The sequence below is a fragment of the Sylvia atricapilla genome, chromosome 6, assembly GCF_009819655.1.
Source record: "Sylvia atricapilla isolate bSylAtr1 chromosome 6, bSylAtr1.pri, whole genome shotgun sequence".
In the NCBI taxonomy this organism is placed as follows: Eukaryota; Metazoa; Chordata; class Aves; order Passeriformes; family Sylviidae; genus Sylvia; species Sylvia atricapilla.
The window spans coordinates 39,115,241-39,132,162 of record NC_089145.1 but is presented as its reverse complement, the minus strand read 5'-3'; the positions used below and the strand labels follow the sequence as shown (position 1 = coordinate 39,132,162).

The 16,922-nt window shown below is 47.3% G+C and overlaps 1 protein-coding gene across 2 annotated transcripts in view; it reads left to right on the top strand.

The window, feature by feature from the left end:
- The window catches only part of RTN1 (reticulon 1), a 117,283-nt gene that overhangs the window by 58,509 nt on the left and 41,852 nt on the right, over window positions 1–16,922 (top strand). For both annotated transcript variants that reach the window (XM_066321606.1, XM_066321605.1), the window contains exons 2-3: window positions 7,540–8,277; window positions 11,868–12,653. In XM_066321606.1, coding sequence (XP_066177703.1) covers window positions 7,540–8,277; window positions 11,868–12,653 — 1,524 coding nt within the window. The remainder of the gene's footprint in view (window positions 1–7,539; window positions 8,278–11,867; window positions 12,654–16,922) is intronic.

The window sequence follows — 16,922 nt, the reverse complement described above, 5'->3', positions numbered from 1 at the left end:
AGGTAGTATCATGGTGTCATTGAAACCTATCAACCAGTCATGTTACTATCACTGGAGTGAAAACCTTTTCACAAGAGCCAGATTTTTGTTAACTCACTAAATGATTTTTTTTTTTAAATGCTGGACATCTAGCAGCATTTGCAAATTTGTGCATGTTTCAAATCTCCTTCTCAGGCCTCCTTTTAAAATGCTCGGTATTTTTCATGCTGTCCAGAGTGCTGTGGAGGGCTGTCACAGACCTTATGCCAGTGTTTTACTGCCAGGTCAAATTGGAGCTCTCTGAGACCATTTATTGAAGCAGAAAGCCCCGAGGGCACATGGGGGTGGGAAATGCTGAATGATTTACGATGGGTTCACTTTGCACACTGATGGTTGTCTTTAGGGCACCTGCTCAGCAACCCCTGCCAGATGCTGTGAGCCCTGGAGTCCCCTGGATGCCTGTGGGATCTGAGGATATTCAACATCACCAAACCAAGCTCTGCTCCCCTGTTTGACTTGGCTTGGTCTGGGGTGCACCATGGCACCCTCAGTGGCTACTGTGCAGCAGAAAGGTGGACCCTGGTATCTTTTTGGAGAGGCACTGACAGAGAAACAATAGCTGCTGTGGTGCAGCATCTGTGGCCAAAAAAGAGATGCTGTTAATATCTGGCTGGGATGGACCTTCTTAATCTTATTAAAAGCTCAGCAGTGATTCGGGCATATCCCTCCCACAGATGAGGCTGTAGCACTCCAGAGCAGAGCCAGGACCTGTTCCATTTCTGTCCAGATGTTGGAAGAAACCAGGAGCTGGCTGGGCAAGAGGAAGAACTCCAGGCAGGGTCTTGGGAAGAACCATAACATGATGGTGACCTGCTACCAGCTGTTGAGGGGAGCTTCTCAACCTGGCAAACTGATGCTCCCAAAAGTGTCAGGGTCTCAGAGATGCATCCTGAAAGGGATTTGTCTCCTGCTCCAGTCTCTTTGCTTACAGGAAGGTGGGGAATCGATAAAAGTTGCTCATCCTCAGCAGCCAAGGTTTTCTGGGGCTGGGATGCCAGCTGACCCCCATTCATTCCCCCATATCTTTATCATATGGGGGACCGAGACTGGGTATCCCTGCATCTGGAAGCTGCAATGCCTTGTTTACAATAGACGGCTAAAGCTGTGGAAAAGTGATGCAACTCCAGCTGGGAGGCTGTAGTAACTCATTTCCTCTGCAAAATGACCTGGAGGAGAGGTTTTACATGCACCAAAGCTTATCGTTAACTTGTTTGAATTTAGGACTCACTTCCATCTCAGGGGGGTGATGAATCAGAAGGCACTTCAATGAAATCAGTTGAGTAATCAGTGTGTCTATAGGATTAAGCCTGTTCTCCCCACACTGTCCTCTTGCCCTCCTACCTGTGCAGGAGGCAGCACCTGCCATGGCAGTGTTTGCTGGGATGCTGGGGGATCTAGAGGGGAAGAGTGAATAACTTGCACAGCTGAGGCACTGACTCACTCCTGTCCCCAGGAGCTGAGGCTCAGACTGTCAGCTGCTGGAGCTTCCCTGCTGCTCTGTGTTTCCCCAGCACGTTCGGGACCCTGCAGAGAGCCACGGGGAGGAATAACAGAGTAGGATCGTGTACCCTCCCCATACATCCGGTTTTTCTGTAGCATCCCTTGTGCAAATGAATCCCCAGACCACTCTCGGGATGTGGCCGTTCGTGTCTGCCAGTGCCATTTGTGGGGGATGTATTTTGTTGCAGACAGGATTTATGAGAGGAAAGGAAGGAGGAAAGGAAGTTGCCAGCCTGTGAAGTGGGTTTGGGAATCCCCAGCTAAAACACAGAGCACCATCTCCTGGCAGCTGGGAATAGCTGGCGCTCCTTGCAGGGATGCACGCCCCGTTGCAGTCCTCCTGCAGGCAGCTTGCTGCTGTCTGTCTAGCCCAAAGTACCTGGAGGTGGGATAGCTCAGGGCTGACAGCTGGCTCTGAGAAAGGCTCAGCCAGGGGACTCTGGAAGCTGATGCAGTGGTCTTATCCACAGCACAGTGATGCCTCTGCTTGGCGTGAGAGGTCTCGGACATTTGGGGTTCAAGCTCTACTCGAGTTGACACACAATTGCTAAAGAACTTCTGAGTTTTGTTTGGAAGTGTTTGGGGTTAGAAAATTCCCGCAGAAGGGTCTTGCAGAGCTGAGACGTGACTCCCATGTGGTACACTCAAATATCCCTGAGGGTGCCCAGATTCTTTTGAATATGATTTGGGTTGGGGTTGAGAGATACCTCTGCCATTACCACTGCCAGGAAGGTGCTAGTCAAGGACATTTGGAAATCTGGATCTTTCCTGGTGCTTGGGTTGAACTTGAAAACAAGCAGAGAGGGAAAAACAGCTTGGTCTGGATCCAAGAAAATGGTGTGTTTGAATCTGGAGACAGACTTGAGACTGCTGGTCTGTCTGGGTAGGGTAAAGAGGAGTGGAAAGGCGATGCCAGACTGAACAGCTGCACAAAGTCGTGTATGGATGCAGATGAGAATGCACTAAGATACTATGAGTTTTAAAAAGGAAACTGACTGAGTTAAGGAACTGAAAGGACACAATGAGGCATCATGTATCAGGGTCAAAAAACAGGAAAATTTCTTTCCCATTCCCCCGCTCCTTTTTTAAGTGCAAGTGAGGAACAAAAAGAAGCCAAGGTCAAGCAAAGGCTTTTTACTAGTAGCTGATAACAAAGTTGTAAATTTGGTACAGAAAGAATGGCAGGACTGTTTAATAACTACTTCTGTTGTGCATTTGGAAGAAAGCATGAAGATACATTACTCATGGCAGAGTAATAAAAATATAATTTTATCTCTAGTTGATTAATTACTGCAGGTCAAGGATTACTGAAATGGGACAGGGTGGACATGGGAGAGAGCTGGGAAGACCCTGCTTCTGGGAGCTTTCATCCCTGCAGCACTAGGGCAGCCAGTAGTGACTCCTGAAGCTCAACACCCGAAGCAAAAAGTCAGAGCCAACTATTTAAAAGACTTACAGGAATTTGCTGGAAGCTGCTTGCTCCCACTGTTCTGCTTTTGTCTGAAAAGGTCACTGAAACCTTGATTCCTCCCATTGCAAGCAAAAAGATTTTGTCTTCTCTGCACAGCTCCAGGCTATAAAAACGGCATCACCTAATTAAAGATTAGTTCTCCCTTCTCTTCTTCTGAAAAATTATTAATTTTGAGCAAATCTATGACATGCAATAAATACAGAACCTTGCACTGAGGGCTTGCCAGCTGTTTAGGGGAACTGAAGTTTCATGTCACAGAATCACGGAATGGTTTGAGTTGAAAGGAACCTCAAAGATCATCTTGTTCCAATCCTCCTGCTGTGGGCAGGGACACCTTCCACTAGATCAGGTCCCTCAAATGTCAGTCTGTCTGTGCCAGTGGAGATCACCAGAGCTGCATGTGAAGCTTGACAGGATAATATGAAATAAGGTGATTTTATTGAAAGTTGAGCGCAATATTCTGAAGTGATCAATTTTAGTAAGGCCAAGAGTACTCTAGCTGGGGAAAAAAAAAAATCAGTTTTATTTAAATCAGTTCCTTTTCTTGACTGTGATCCTCAGCTAACTTTTTGTTCCCTGTTCCAGTCTGCTGCAGCAGTGCAGCCTGCCTTGATCCAAATTGGTCTTCAGATGCTTTTCTTAAATTAAGAGCTCCTCTGCATGGAACTGATGATTTCTAAATTATTTCCTGTGTCAATTGCTAAATAGCTCTAAATCCAGTTCGGTAGGAGAGGATTTCTGGAGCATTCACTTATTCTGAGCAAACAAAACAGTCATTTTCCAATATTCATTTTTTCTCCTTTGCAGTTGATGAAAACACATGTAACTTGCTGAGCATCTCAGCTGGGCTGGAGCGATTGAATCAGGCCCATTACTTCTTAGCTGGTCGCAGGAAGTGAAATTATTTCCTGAGGGTTCGTGTTACAGGAAAGCACAACTGCTGCTCTCAGCAGCTGAATAGCTTTCCTTCACCTGAATTGGCAGGCAAGTTTTAGGGCAGTTTTGAGTGAAATCCAGATTAAAAAACCCCCAGCCTTTGTAACAAGGGTAAATTCAGACATGATACTGTCATCTGTTACCGGTGCTATTCAAGGCTTCTCCTTCCCACGGATATTGAACCAAATAAACTTAGAAGTCAGAGAGGGCATTGCTTAATCACCAGGCTCTGAGTACACTATTCTTCAGCAAAAATCTGCTCAGCTATTATCAGTTTCCATGTCTTTAATAGCCAGTCTAATAGCTGAGAGATTCACACTTCCCAAATGAGAGGCAGTTTTAGCAATGGCTTTAAATCAATCCCAGAGGAAATAGGGAGTTACATTAAATCCTATTAATTAGGCGATTTCAGCTGTCTTCAGTGCTTTTGACTCTGCTGTCGCCTTGAGAGTTGGGATCCCCATATGTCCTGTTAATGTGAACTTCCCTTTGCTCACATACTCTGTATCTCTCTCCTTCTCAACCCCAGTAGCAAATGCGTATTCTATTTTCATTTTTATTTGCAAAACCGCTGCAGGAAAAACCAGAAAGGTTTATGATTGGCAGCGAATCCATTCTAAATCAGCTCCTGTGTTAGCATCTGCTACAGCACCGGGTTTGTACGATTTGAAAATGTAATGTTTGTGTCAATGACTATTTCAGCGTTGTTTTTCCTTCTCCTGAGGAATAACCTAAAGAATAGGCATAGTATTTTCCGTGGCTCTCCTGTGAGCTGCCTTGGCTCTAGCTCCTGCTGTGAAGCACCTAACACAAATGCATTAGAAACCATTTCACTGCTCTGTTGATCAGCATTGCTAAGAGCTGCAAACGCTTGTGCATCTGGCTCCCATGTACTGTGGACAAAGCACAAATGAAAGCTGTGAAAAGCATCTGTGAATATTGCCTTGGCGGTGGCTTCAATCTCCTTTGACTCTGTTTGTGCTCCCTCTCTCCTAGCAATAGTGGGATGTTTGTAGGAATGGAATTTTTACCCTCTGATGGTGTTGTTACAGTGTTTTCCTCGTGAGCAGAAAGTATCCCACAGCCATCTTGAGGTGGTGCACAGGCACTTTGAGTCAGTGGGACTTTTCTAGTGAATTCAGTGGGCTTTGGATCAGGTCGAGGAAGCATTTAATGAAAGAGCAGCCCTGAAACCCCATGGTTTAGACCAGCCACTCACCCAGCACAAATAGTAAATTACAAACAGCAGATACTGGCAGCAACAGGCATGAATAGTCTGTAGTCAGCAATTCACCGTCTGGAATATGTTGGCGTAAACAATGCATCAGATAATTCCACCTAACCAACACATTTGTGAAAATCCAAGCCTGTTTATGGATAATTTTCAAAATGGCAAGTTCAGCAAGAAAAGCACTTGCAAGGAATAGGACCTTTCCCTTTTTGCTTACTGCTCATTTAGAAATGTGCTCTGGGTGTGAGCTGTCCTTGCAAGGCACTGGTGACCTCAGGTAGAATCTGGGTGTTGAGCAGCCCAGTTTATCCCTTATTCTGCTTTGGTTTTTGCTGTGGTTTTCCACTTGGGCTTCATTCTCACGTACCTTTGCTGTTGAGACTGAGTTATTCAAAGCAGAGAGGATGGGAGCTGTCTGCAGCAGGTTACAAAAGCATCTTGCAGCCCTGAGAGAGCTGGCAGGGAAACAGAGGGTGAAATTTGGATTAGGCAAATGTAAAGGTGCATAGATAGAGAGGAGGAAATAAGCCCCGAGTTCACATCTCTACAGTGACCCTCACCACTCTGAGGCAAGGGCTTGCCTTGATGATAAATGTTTCTATGAAAAGTTTTATGCAGTGCTACACAGCAGCGAGAACACCCAGCTGAAGGCTGGGAATGGCTGAGAATGGATGATTTTCCACCCGCTGGCTGCAGCACCCTTGGCTTTGTGCTCTCCTGTGGCAGAGGCTGCTACAATCCCTGGATGTGGGGATGGAGCATCGTGTGTGCAGGAGCAGATCAGCTGGGAGGAGGGGTGGGGACCAACAGCACCCAAATGGATGGTGACACAGGAACAGGTAGCACAGGGAGGCTGAAAAGGAAGGAGTGGCATTTTTGGGTTGCTTTTCCCCTCTGCTCCCAGGTTTCCCCTTGAAGTAGGAGGGGCATTTTGTTCCCAGCCTACAGGCAATCCAGGGAAAAGTTGCTTGCAAGACATCACAACCCTGAACAATGCAGAAACACGATGAGGGAAATGATCTCTTGGGGGGGGGTGTGTGTCAAATCCAGTGAGGCTGTGCAGTAAAAGAAAGCCTTCAGCTACAACTCTGAAGCATTACAGGGCAGAAAATACTGCTTCAGGGCTCACTGAATGAGCTGCACATGCCTGATGCGTGGAGGGCTGTGGGGAGAAGCAGTTGTGGTGGTGTTTAGAGATGGTATCATTCTTTGTGTGTGCAAGGAGGAAGGAAATACCCAAATGCAAGCATCTTGGGAGCTTTCTCATAGACGACTTCCACCTTCTGGCTTTGCAGCTGCAGCAATGTCCCTTTAGTATTATGATGAATCTGCATTGTGTGTGGTAACCCAGGCACTTGTGGAGCAGGTCAGGAGCTTCACATCCCTTATGGGAGATGAGGAGAGGTTGGAGAAAGTCAGCCAGCCCCTGTGATGCTTCAGCACACGAGGGGTTAAACAGGCTGCTCCCTCCCATAGGCACCAGCTCCTACAGACACTGGCTTTGTTCCTGCTCATCCCATTCCTTCAGCGCCCACAGAAATCCGTCTCTCCCACCTCCCTCATGGGGGATCTCGCTGTTCCCATCGCCGAGCTGGGCTTTGTATGAATGCTGCAGAGAGAGAGTGGCTGCTGTTTCTAATTTAATTAGCATCATCCCCAGGAACTGAGAGCGTGGCAGAGGGAATTAGAGGCAGTGCATGAAAATGATGCATGGGTTTAACCACCTTTGTGCCAGCATGATTTCTAGAGGATGCACACAGGCTACAGCTTTCTGAGCATGTGGAAATCACTAAATGAGGATGTTGAGTCTCTGCCTTGGTGTTTCACAAATTTAGGGTGGCTACTCTGAAGAGAAAATGTAATTTAAATCTGCTTGCCAACTTTCCCTCTCAATTTCTGTCCATCAGAATTTTTTTTTTCATCATGAGAAGTTTCCTTAGGATGAAATTCCTCCTTTAAAAAGAAATACTCGTGTAGTATTGGACATTAGATTTCTTTTAAAGGTATTGAATGCTGAGCCCCTGGGTTGGATTGTGAGGGATGTTGTGAGGTTTCAATGACAGGAAGTTTTTATTTACAGGCTGGACAAATACTGGCCAGGAATGCTTAGTTACTACCAGGATCCCTATAGCTATTTTAGGATGGAACAGCAGCTGGAAGCCTTGTGTGACAGATGTGCCACTATATTGCCCAAAGATATAGAAAGGGACAGTGCCCAAGAGCTTGTAAGCAAAGTCAAGTCTGGTTCACAAACCAGACCTAAAATCAGCAGGGAGTGAGTGTGGCTTTGCAGAAAGCTCAATGCAGAAAGCATGCAGGCATTTGTGTCTTATTGTACCTCGTTTTTGTGTGTTTGCTTCAGGTGTCACAGGCTCATCACATCTCTTTGACTACGGCTCCACTGCCAACGGAGGGGACAACTCCTTCTACACCTCTCTGATCTCCGATGTCCACTACACCACCCCACGGGACTCCACCTATTTCACGGGCATCTATCAGCAGGAAAACACCCCCATTTCCTGTTCGGGCAGCACGGAGGGGTTTAACGCCCTGGGGCATCCTGTTCAAGACGTGACTGGGTTTGAATCCCGCGGCTTGTTTAGCTCAGACTCGGGAATAGAGATGACTCCTGCAGAGTCCACTGAAGTCGACAAAACCTTAGCAGATCCCATGAAAGTAGAAGCTTACAAATACATGGACATGAGTAGATCAGAAGAAATAAAGTACCAAGAAAAACATGACTCTGACTCAGAAGATGAGAGCCCAGACCTTAGTGATAAGTACCGGGGAACACCCGTGGGGTCCAACCACGCCGCTGAACCTCCACGGACGCCTTCGGAGAGCACAAAGGCAGCCAAGGAGCAAGACCTGCTGGAAGACAGAAAGCCTGGGGGTCAGCACAGTCCCTCTGTGGCCACAAGCCCCGTCAAGATCACACTCACTGAGACAGAAAGCCCCAAGGAAGCTGCCAGCAAAGAGCCGAGTCCGACCCAGCCGGACACTGGCCTGAAGCCGAGCCATGAGGTGGTGCCGACGGTGACGGTGTCGGAGCCGGAAGATGACAGCCCAGGATCTGTCACACCACCCTCCTCTGGCACAGGTAATGCTGCTGGTGGTGCAGGGCACTGACGGCTTTGCTGTTCAAGAAGCGTTTGCAATTGTACCCTGCACACTGGAGAGTTACCACGGATTTTTGGGGGTGACTGTAACATGGTGTGAGAGGGCACTGCCATGCTGGAGGTGTCTGTGCTCTGCTCTGGCACCAGTTTGTGCAGCCAAACTGAAGGGGAAGGCAAACTCTACTCCCCATCACAGCACACTGCTCAGGATGGGCTGCTGTTGCTGTATGGGAAGGTATCCAGGTCTGCTGAGCACAGTGCTCAGGGATCTTTCCTCAAGGGATAACAGTGTGCCTGTGGACGTCACCACGACGTCTTCATCTAGGCCATGGTTTGAGCTGGATCCTGGTGCTTTGGGGGTCTCTTGGTCACCCTGGCTGCCCTGATTCCCCAAGGGAAATGAGGTGTTTGTGATCAGAGCAATGCAACTGACTGAGTTCATATTATTAAAATTTTAATGGCTAGCTTAATATCTCTTTGCTCCTGCAGAAAATAAGGTTAAATTGGTAAAAATCAGTGCTGTTTTCATGTCAAAATGCTGCTTTTATAAAGTGCTGAAGAGGGAAATGCTGTCACCTGATTTACAAAGGGGGCTAGAGGGACAAAGAGCCAGTCTCTTTTTAAAAGACTCCTGATTGCTAGTGGGAGGTCACCAAAACCCCATGTTTATATATTTTCCTATTGTCTGATTACTGCAGCAGTGCATAATACCTATTCCTCATTTTCCCTATTATACACTGCTAAAATATAAAAGTAACATAGTCCTTTAAAAAGGACTAAAGTTCTGGGACAGAAAACAGAATTTTTAGACTGAAAATTACATTTCAGTATCCTGGAATCCTTTAATCAAAATCATTTAACAATGAAAATTTGACAAACATCCCCAAACTGAAACTTCTATTGCTTCAATTACATTTAGAAGCACTTAAAGAAAAACTTAGAATTTCATTAAAATGGCAGTCTGGCACCCACACGAATACCTCCCCTTGGAGAAATATTTGGTTCCTACAGAAAAGTGAGGGAGCATTTGGTCACTTCCACATAGGAAAAGGAGATAGATTCACCACAGCTGTGAATTTTTTCTGCCTGCATCAGCCAGAAACTTTAATGAATAGACTTCAGAGCCGCGTTTTCCTTCTTTTATTTGACTGAGTGAAATCACACACTGCTCCTGAGATGTGCCACTGTTCATCGATTTACACTTTTTGCTACAAGGTAATTAAGGACTTCAGGCACTGTTACTTTCTGAGTCCGGGTGACTGTTCTAGGCTGCCTTGGGGATGCTCGGTATCTGTAGCCCATCAAAACTCCTTACCTATCCTGCTAAGGAAAGAAGAAGGCATCTTCTTCTAGAGGCTGACTCCCAAGGGGTGTTTCCTCTGGATTTTCTGCCTTTTCCCTCAGCTGGGATTGTTCCATGCCCAGACCCCGCATTCATAAGCGATGATGAAATTTAAAACCTGCCCTTGCTAATCCCGTGCAGTGACCCAGTGAAGCTGTGGCTCCTGGGAACCCCTCAAGCATTTTGGCAAAGCTGCCAGTCACCCCCTGTTGGAATTCTCACTGAGCCAGGACGAGGGTCCAACACACTCTGAGGGTGTCCAGCACCTTATAGAAATGGCTTAAAATAGTTTGTGAGATGGCACAATCTAATGTGTCTTGAAAAAGTGAAAAGGTTTTAATTAAAGAAGAAAATAATACAAAACAAAAGAACAAAGCTGTTCACAGTGTAGGGACAGGTCCCACACACCTGACGCAACACCCCGAAAATGCACTGAGAAGCTTCATGCTCTTCTTTAAAATGCTGAATGATTTAGGTGGGGTTTTTGGCAAACGGCCCAATAGAAAATAACTATATTTCTGAGAAACATCTAAAGAGACCTATCAGTGTTTTTGTCTTGATATTGAGCCAATTACTGCCAGGAGAGCATAGAAACTTCAGGTGTTTTTCCCTTAAAAGGTTCTGGGGTGAAACTGAGACCCTGCTCATTATACAGAAAACTTCTACCTGGTGCAGTGCAACAATCCCCTATTTGGATCAAGACTTTCAAAAACGTTTTGCTTTTAATCTCTGGCTCTCATCTTTCTGGGGAAGGAAGACATGCTCTGTCTCTGCACTGGTGTTGAAACGCTGTGGGTATTTATCCCAGTGCGAGCAGAAAATGTGACACCCTGCTGCTGGCCACAAAGGATTGTTTTATTCCCAAGGTGAATGCCAGGGCTGGGAGTTACACACTGCCAGCACAGGGAGGAGTGGGGTGAAGCCTAGGGATGGCCCCGTTGCTGTACTATGAGGGCTGGAAGTCACATGCCTGTTTGGATTTGTGCCAGATTCAGTCTTGGTTCAGGGAGAAAACGCTCACATGTGGTGATGCAGGAGAGCAGCACGGCTTCCTACAGCCACAGAAGGAGGCACAAGCTCACAGTGCACCAGAGAATTCCCAGCATCCGGACAGGAGTGTGTTGTAACAGTGCCAGCACCTTAATCCTGTCTGTGGCCACAATCTGGTGTGCAGAAGGATTTTCTTGTGTCACCTGCAGCCACAGGGCTGGAAACCTCCCTCCAGTCCACTGTGGTACCCAGCCCTGTGGACACCTGCAGGCACTGTCCTGTCATGGACCTCTTCACCAGCATCCACTGGAGGAAACTTGGGGATTTGTTTTCCTGGTGGCTTTCTTGACTCCTCACAACCTGCAGTGCCCCTTAGTGACCCCATCACGTTAACAATGACTTTAAATTAGGGAATGAACACATAAATTAGCATCCCAGAGAACAAATTTCCATGTGTGCTTGATGGCTGTTTTGATGTGATTGGGGAATTGCAGTCAGAAAATGCAGACTAGGTTGTTAATCTTTTTGTTTTGTTTTGTTTCAAATTTTGGGCAACAAGATAGTCATTATTTTTTTTTTACTATAGTTCAAGATGATATTAAGAATTACAGTAGAAAAAATTGGTTTCATTCTTGGACCCAAGTGAGCTAAAAGCAGAGAATTCACCACCCACACCCTGAGAAAAAACCAAATCCCAAATTAATAAAAAAACAAGTAGTCAACCAACCCACCAACCAACCAAGAAAAAAAAAAAAAATTCTGATCTTAAATTTTCCACACCTGAAAGTTAAAGTTGGGCAAAACTACAGGGAGTTGCTTGGATCAGCAGAACCCACCAGCCCCACGTGTGTATTTGTCCCCAGAACGGATGAATATCTGTTGGTGATAGTCTGATGCTGTCATGTGTGTCCTGAGCCCACGTTCCTGTTGACTGATGATTTTCCTGGTGAAAACCACATTGTTGAGCCACTGTCAAGCAGTGACCAGCATTGCCTTGTATACCTCAGCTTTTTCTTCAGTAAGTGATGCTTCTTTTTGAGGACTGCCTGCATGGGAAATGCTGTGTAAGGTCAAGCTGGTATTACTGTTAGTCATGCCAGACTGGGAGACTTTGTGCCTGTGCTCCCAGCCGTGCTAGAGGGATACGTGCTGCTGTGAAATCTATGGGTTTGTTCCCCAAGTTGCGAGAAAACAAGATTATCAATTTTATTTTTAATTTTTTTTTCTCCTGTACGGCAGAACCGTCCGGCTCAGAGTCGCAGGGCAAAGGCAGCCTGTCGGAGGACGAACTCATCAGCGCCATCAAGGAAGCCAAGAGCTTTTCCTTCGAGCCCCCGGAGGCGCAGCGGTCTCCAGCCCCTCCGGCGGAGAAGCGAGACCAGCGGGCCAAGCCCGGCCGCGCTCCCTCCTCCTCCTCGCACGGCGACAACGAAGCCAGCAGCGCCGAGTCCGGCGACTCGGAGATCGAGCTGGTCTCGGAGGACCCCCTGGCCGCCGAGGAGGTGCTGCACTCCAACTACATGACCTTCAGCCACGTCGGGGGGCCCCCTCCGTCGCCCGCCTCGCCCTCCATCCAGTACAGCATCCTGCGGGAGGAGCGGGAGGCCGAGCTCGACAGCGAGCTCATCATCGAGTCCTGCGACGCCTCATCGGCCTCCGAGGAGAGCCCCAAGAGGGAGCAGGACTCCCCTCTGATGAAGCCCAAGGTCATGGACATTATCAAGGAAGAGAACAACCCGCGCGCCGACGCCTCGGAGTACGAGGCCGGTAAGATGACGGAGAGCAGGATGAACAGGGAAAACCTGGCCGAGTCCTCGTCCTACCTGAAAAGCTCCTTTGTGGCACCAAAAATAGGCGCGGAGCCCCCGACCTCTGCCGTCAGCACCGAGGAGCTGAAGGAAAGAGTAATCCTGAAGAAACCCATCGAAGAAACAGTTGTTAACCAAAGTAAAGTGTCTTCCAAGGACTTTGGCAAAAAAAGTCCGTTGGCTTCGTTCCTACTGCCGTTTTTAAATAAGCAGAAAGGTAAATGCAGATGTTACGTTGGTTTTTGCAGCGCTGCTGAGAGGAGCGGGAGGGAGGAGCGCCTGCTCCTTGCAGGGGAGATGTTCCAAGTGTGGAGCAGGGGGAGCTGCTGGCATAGGATGCCCTCAGGTGGATTCTGGGCATGACTGTGACAATCCACATATCATCATCGACCTGCCCATCCTCAGGGAAAAAATAAATACCAGCAACAATAATTTTTAGGCTTAAGTGTAGATACAGGCTGGTGCAGGAACCCCAGTACTATAAGGCTGATTTGTACATCAGGCATCTGGAGAACAAAGAGGAACAAATGATCATCTTACCTTCTAAATACTACTTGCCTTGTCCCAGGGCAGGAGTGCAAGCAGGGATGTGGTCCTGCACCTCTCTGATGTGTAAAGATAAAGATTTTCAGGATGCATTTATTAAAAAAAAAAAAAATAGGAGGAGAGAAGTTGGATATAGTGAGTCTGGGTGGTTTTGGAAATGTTAAGGCCAGGTTGGATGGGGCTTGGCTTTGAGCAATCTGGTCCAGTGGAAGGACAGATCCACAGACACACCCTGTCCGTGGATGTGGGCTTGGAACTGTAGAATGTTTAAGGTCGCTTCTAATCCAAACCATTCAGTGATACTGAAGCTGGTGCAGTTTAAACACGGTAGCTGACACTCTCCACTCTTAATAATGTTTCCAGTGCAGGGGAGTGGGTGGCTCATCCCATTTCTGCAGGACTTAGGGGACATCCTGTGTGGTCCTCTGAGATCCCCCTCCTGAATCCAGCAGCGTGAGGAGGAAGGGCAGGACACTTCTAGGTGAGCCTAAATTGTCTCCCCATAGGATCCCTTCAAAGCCAGTGCAGAGCCAGCCAGGTCCAGGCTTGCTGTGCCAGGCACTGTGATCTAGCAGGACACGCCAAAAGCTTGGAGACACCACCAAGTTTTAGTCTGAGCTGAGCCCTGAGGACCAAGGGGCAGCATGTGGTCATTGCATCTAACACTGCCGGGGTCTCTATAGCCTGTAAAGGGCTTGGGTCACAAACTATACACAAAACCCCATTATTCTTTGTAAGATGCCAGCTTTAAGTAGCACTTTGTGTGCCCTGGCTTTGCAGGCTGGTGTGGGAGGGAGGGACACTTGGACTGCCCCACACCTGCCCTGCTGCCCCTCTGCCATCCCCCTGGCTGGGCTGGAGGGCAGTGACTGCCCACGTCTTGTCAGATATTTTTGGAACTCAAAGAGCTGTTGCTTCCTTGCAGACAGCTGGATAGAGATTGGAGGAGGGAAAGAATCCCCCCCAACCTGCTTAAAGAGCATCTTTTTCCTCTGTCCATGTTCGTGCAGGCATGTCCCACATGATGGCCCAGAGATGTGGCAGGCCTGTGTGGGTGGCACTCTTAAAACCCATTTCCTCTGTGCTGTGAGCCCAAGCATGCAAGTCTGGTCAGGAGACAGCCTGAACTATCATGATGTGCTGAGGACTGCAAGATCTGCAGCACAAACAAAATATGTTAATACTGATTCTGAGTGCTAATGCATTAATGACATTAGGAGGCTGAATAAGAAACATGATTATTGCTTGTAAGTGTGTTTTCCTGGCAGACTCTCAGAGCTCCCAATGTCATGCTGTGCATCTCATTTCCCTCACAAATAGTCTGAGCTCAAACCATTTCTTTCCCACTTACCAAATTCCCATTTTTCAGGACCAGACAAGCCTCTGCTCAAATCCTACAAGTTGTAGGGCTGATTAAATTAACTTTAAACACTGCTCCTTCAGTCTAGCATTGGGTCTCTGCAATCCCAGTGTGTGTGTATGTTGCTCTGGACAGAACACTAAACATTTGGTCTTGGATTTGGGAGAGTCGCTGGGGGACTATCATGTGGACAGCTAGTGCTCTGTACCTCTATTTTGAGTTTTCAGGATCTCTTACAATTTTTAGTACCCCTCAATCATATTTAGATCTTTTTGGCCTAAGTTTTGTGACTCTCTTTATTTCTGTCATTGCCTAAAGTGATGCTAACAATCTTGTTCTCATATGGAGGTCAGAGAAACTCCCTGTGTACATGAGCAGACTTTGTCCCCGTGTGCATGTTTCCTGGCTTTATTCCCCTAGGACAGTAGAGGCAGGAACTTTACCTCTCAAGACAGCTAATTACTGCTTGGTAGTGCAAAGAGGATTAACTCAGTGTGTGTTTTTTTGCTCTCAAGACACCCTGCTACCCAAGGCAAGAAAAACAAAAACATAGAGCCTCTTGAGAGTAATGTTGGTGAAACTTGTGTATCTTTTTTAAAAGCTGATTTCTAAATATGGGGAGGTGGGTTCAAGATAAGAAAGTTTGGATGATGATAGGATTCAGTTTACAATATCTTCCAGTCACAAGTGTGCTGCTGTATTTGGGCAATATTTAAATTGTTATGTTAAATGAGGTATATGAGGCTCTCCTGGGCATGGAGAGCTGGTCTTTCTCTGGGAGAATTCACATGAAACCCACAAGAAATCATGTAAAAGCCAGCACTGTATCAGTTATCAGAGGTGAACTGAGGGATGTGTTAACTGGCTTGGTGGAACCAGAGCGTCCCTGTGGGTCCTCCCAAGGCACATTGTCTGGCAGGGAAATGATGTGGCAGAGCGCATCCACTGGGACAGGGGCTGCTTTCATGGCATCAGCTTGAGGTCTTGGCAGAGCTTGACATCACAGCATCACATTTGTACCATGTTCCAACTCTGAGGCACCTGGCAGGCATTTGACACAGGCCACACTCAGCCAAAGTGACAGGAGCAGGGGGAGAAGTGGCAGTGACACACAACAGAGGTGCAGCAGAGGGATGTCACCCAAAGCAGGAACAGCCGTCATTCACTAATTAGGAGAATTATCTTAGTCGTACTTACATATCATTAAGAGAATACTAACAAGATGCAACTATGCACTTGTTAAATATAGAAAACTTTGATTTTTTTCCTATTACTTACTTGTTACACAAGATCAAATGAAGCTGTTCAACACATCTGGCTGTGGTTTTGACACCCTGCTGTAGATCTTTGTGGCCCTTGGCCAGCTCATAGCCAGCTATATGTAATTTAAAAACAGTCTCCCATCAGTTTCAATGTAAGCCTTAATTATTTCACAGCGTGGCGCTGTGATCCCACCAGGTGCTTTTTCACCCCTATCCATGGCATTAATGTATTTTGCATTCCTCATCTAAAGACTTTGCTCTGAGCTGGTGAGACGAAAATTGATCTTGGGTGCAGGAAAGTTATGGAAAGTCCGTGCAAAGGAAAAGCCCAGCGTTCAGCCTAGCCCCAGGAACAGCCTTGCTGGTTGTGTGGCTGCCAGCCTGTGGGCTCTGGACCTCTCTGTTGTGTCTGCTGGGTGTGCTGAAACCGCAGCCATCCCCCAGAACAAGAAGGCAGAGCGCAGCAGGCGCCTGTGTGGTTTGCGCAGTGATCTCTGCTTAACGCCTATTGCCATCTAGTGGCACTAACAAAAATGGGCAGTGACTTCCACCTCCATTTTGCTGGAGCTATCGGGATTTGATGGAGTGGAGCTATTCCCACGCTGTTCATCACCAAGCAGCCTGCCTTGCTTTTCTGCATGGTCGGAACGCTGGCTTTGCTTGATGCACCCCAGGTTTGGCTTTGGCCGGAGATGTGCAGTTACCTGTGTTAGCGCTGCCAACTCCTTCTGCAGAGCACAGAGGGGAAGGCAGAGCTGCAGCCAAGCAGCCCTCACATCGCTCCTGGCATCTCCTCCCTGGGGTGGGCACAGCCCTTACACAACAGGGCTTGGAGCATATCTGACTGTGGCACTGCAGGAAGGGAGGGTGCCAGCTCAGTTTCTTCTTCCTTTTTATTTTTTATTTTTTTAATTCTCATGCGCTGGACTTGCACGTGGCTTGGACACACGGAATTTCAGAAAATATCTGCTGTCCTGGAAACATGAATCCTTTGGCCTGGGGCATTTTGCAAAAGCCCAAAAAAAGCCTGGAACAAGGCAATCTGAGAAGGAGCTCTTTGGCTGAGTCTTTTCTTGTCTTCTCTCGTGGTGCCTTTTGGCACTCTCTGCCAGGGTGGCCTAGTTTACCTTGTTCTGGTGTCCCACAGCCTGAAGACCTTGTCCTGGGAGGACATCTCCCTTATGCTGGAGGATCATGTCTCTCCCCACCTCCAGTATTAGGAGATTCCTTCCTCTTGATCCATTTAATGAAATACATAGCAGCTTGTTACACTTCAGATCAGATGCCTGATCTCAGGACATATGAAAGAAAGAAAGAG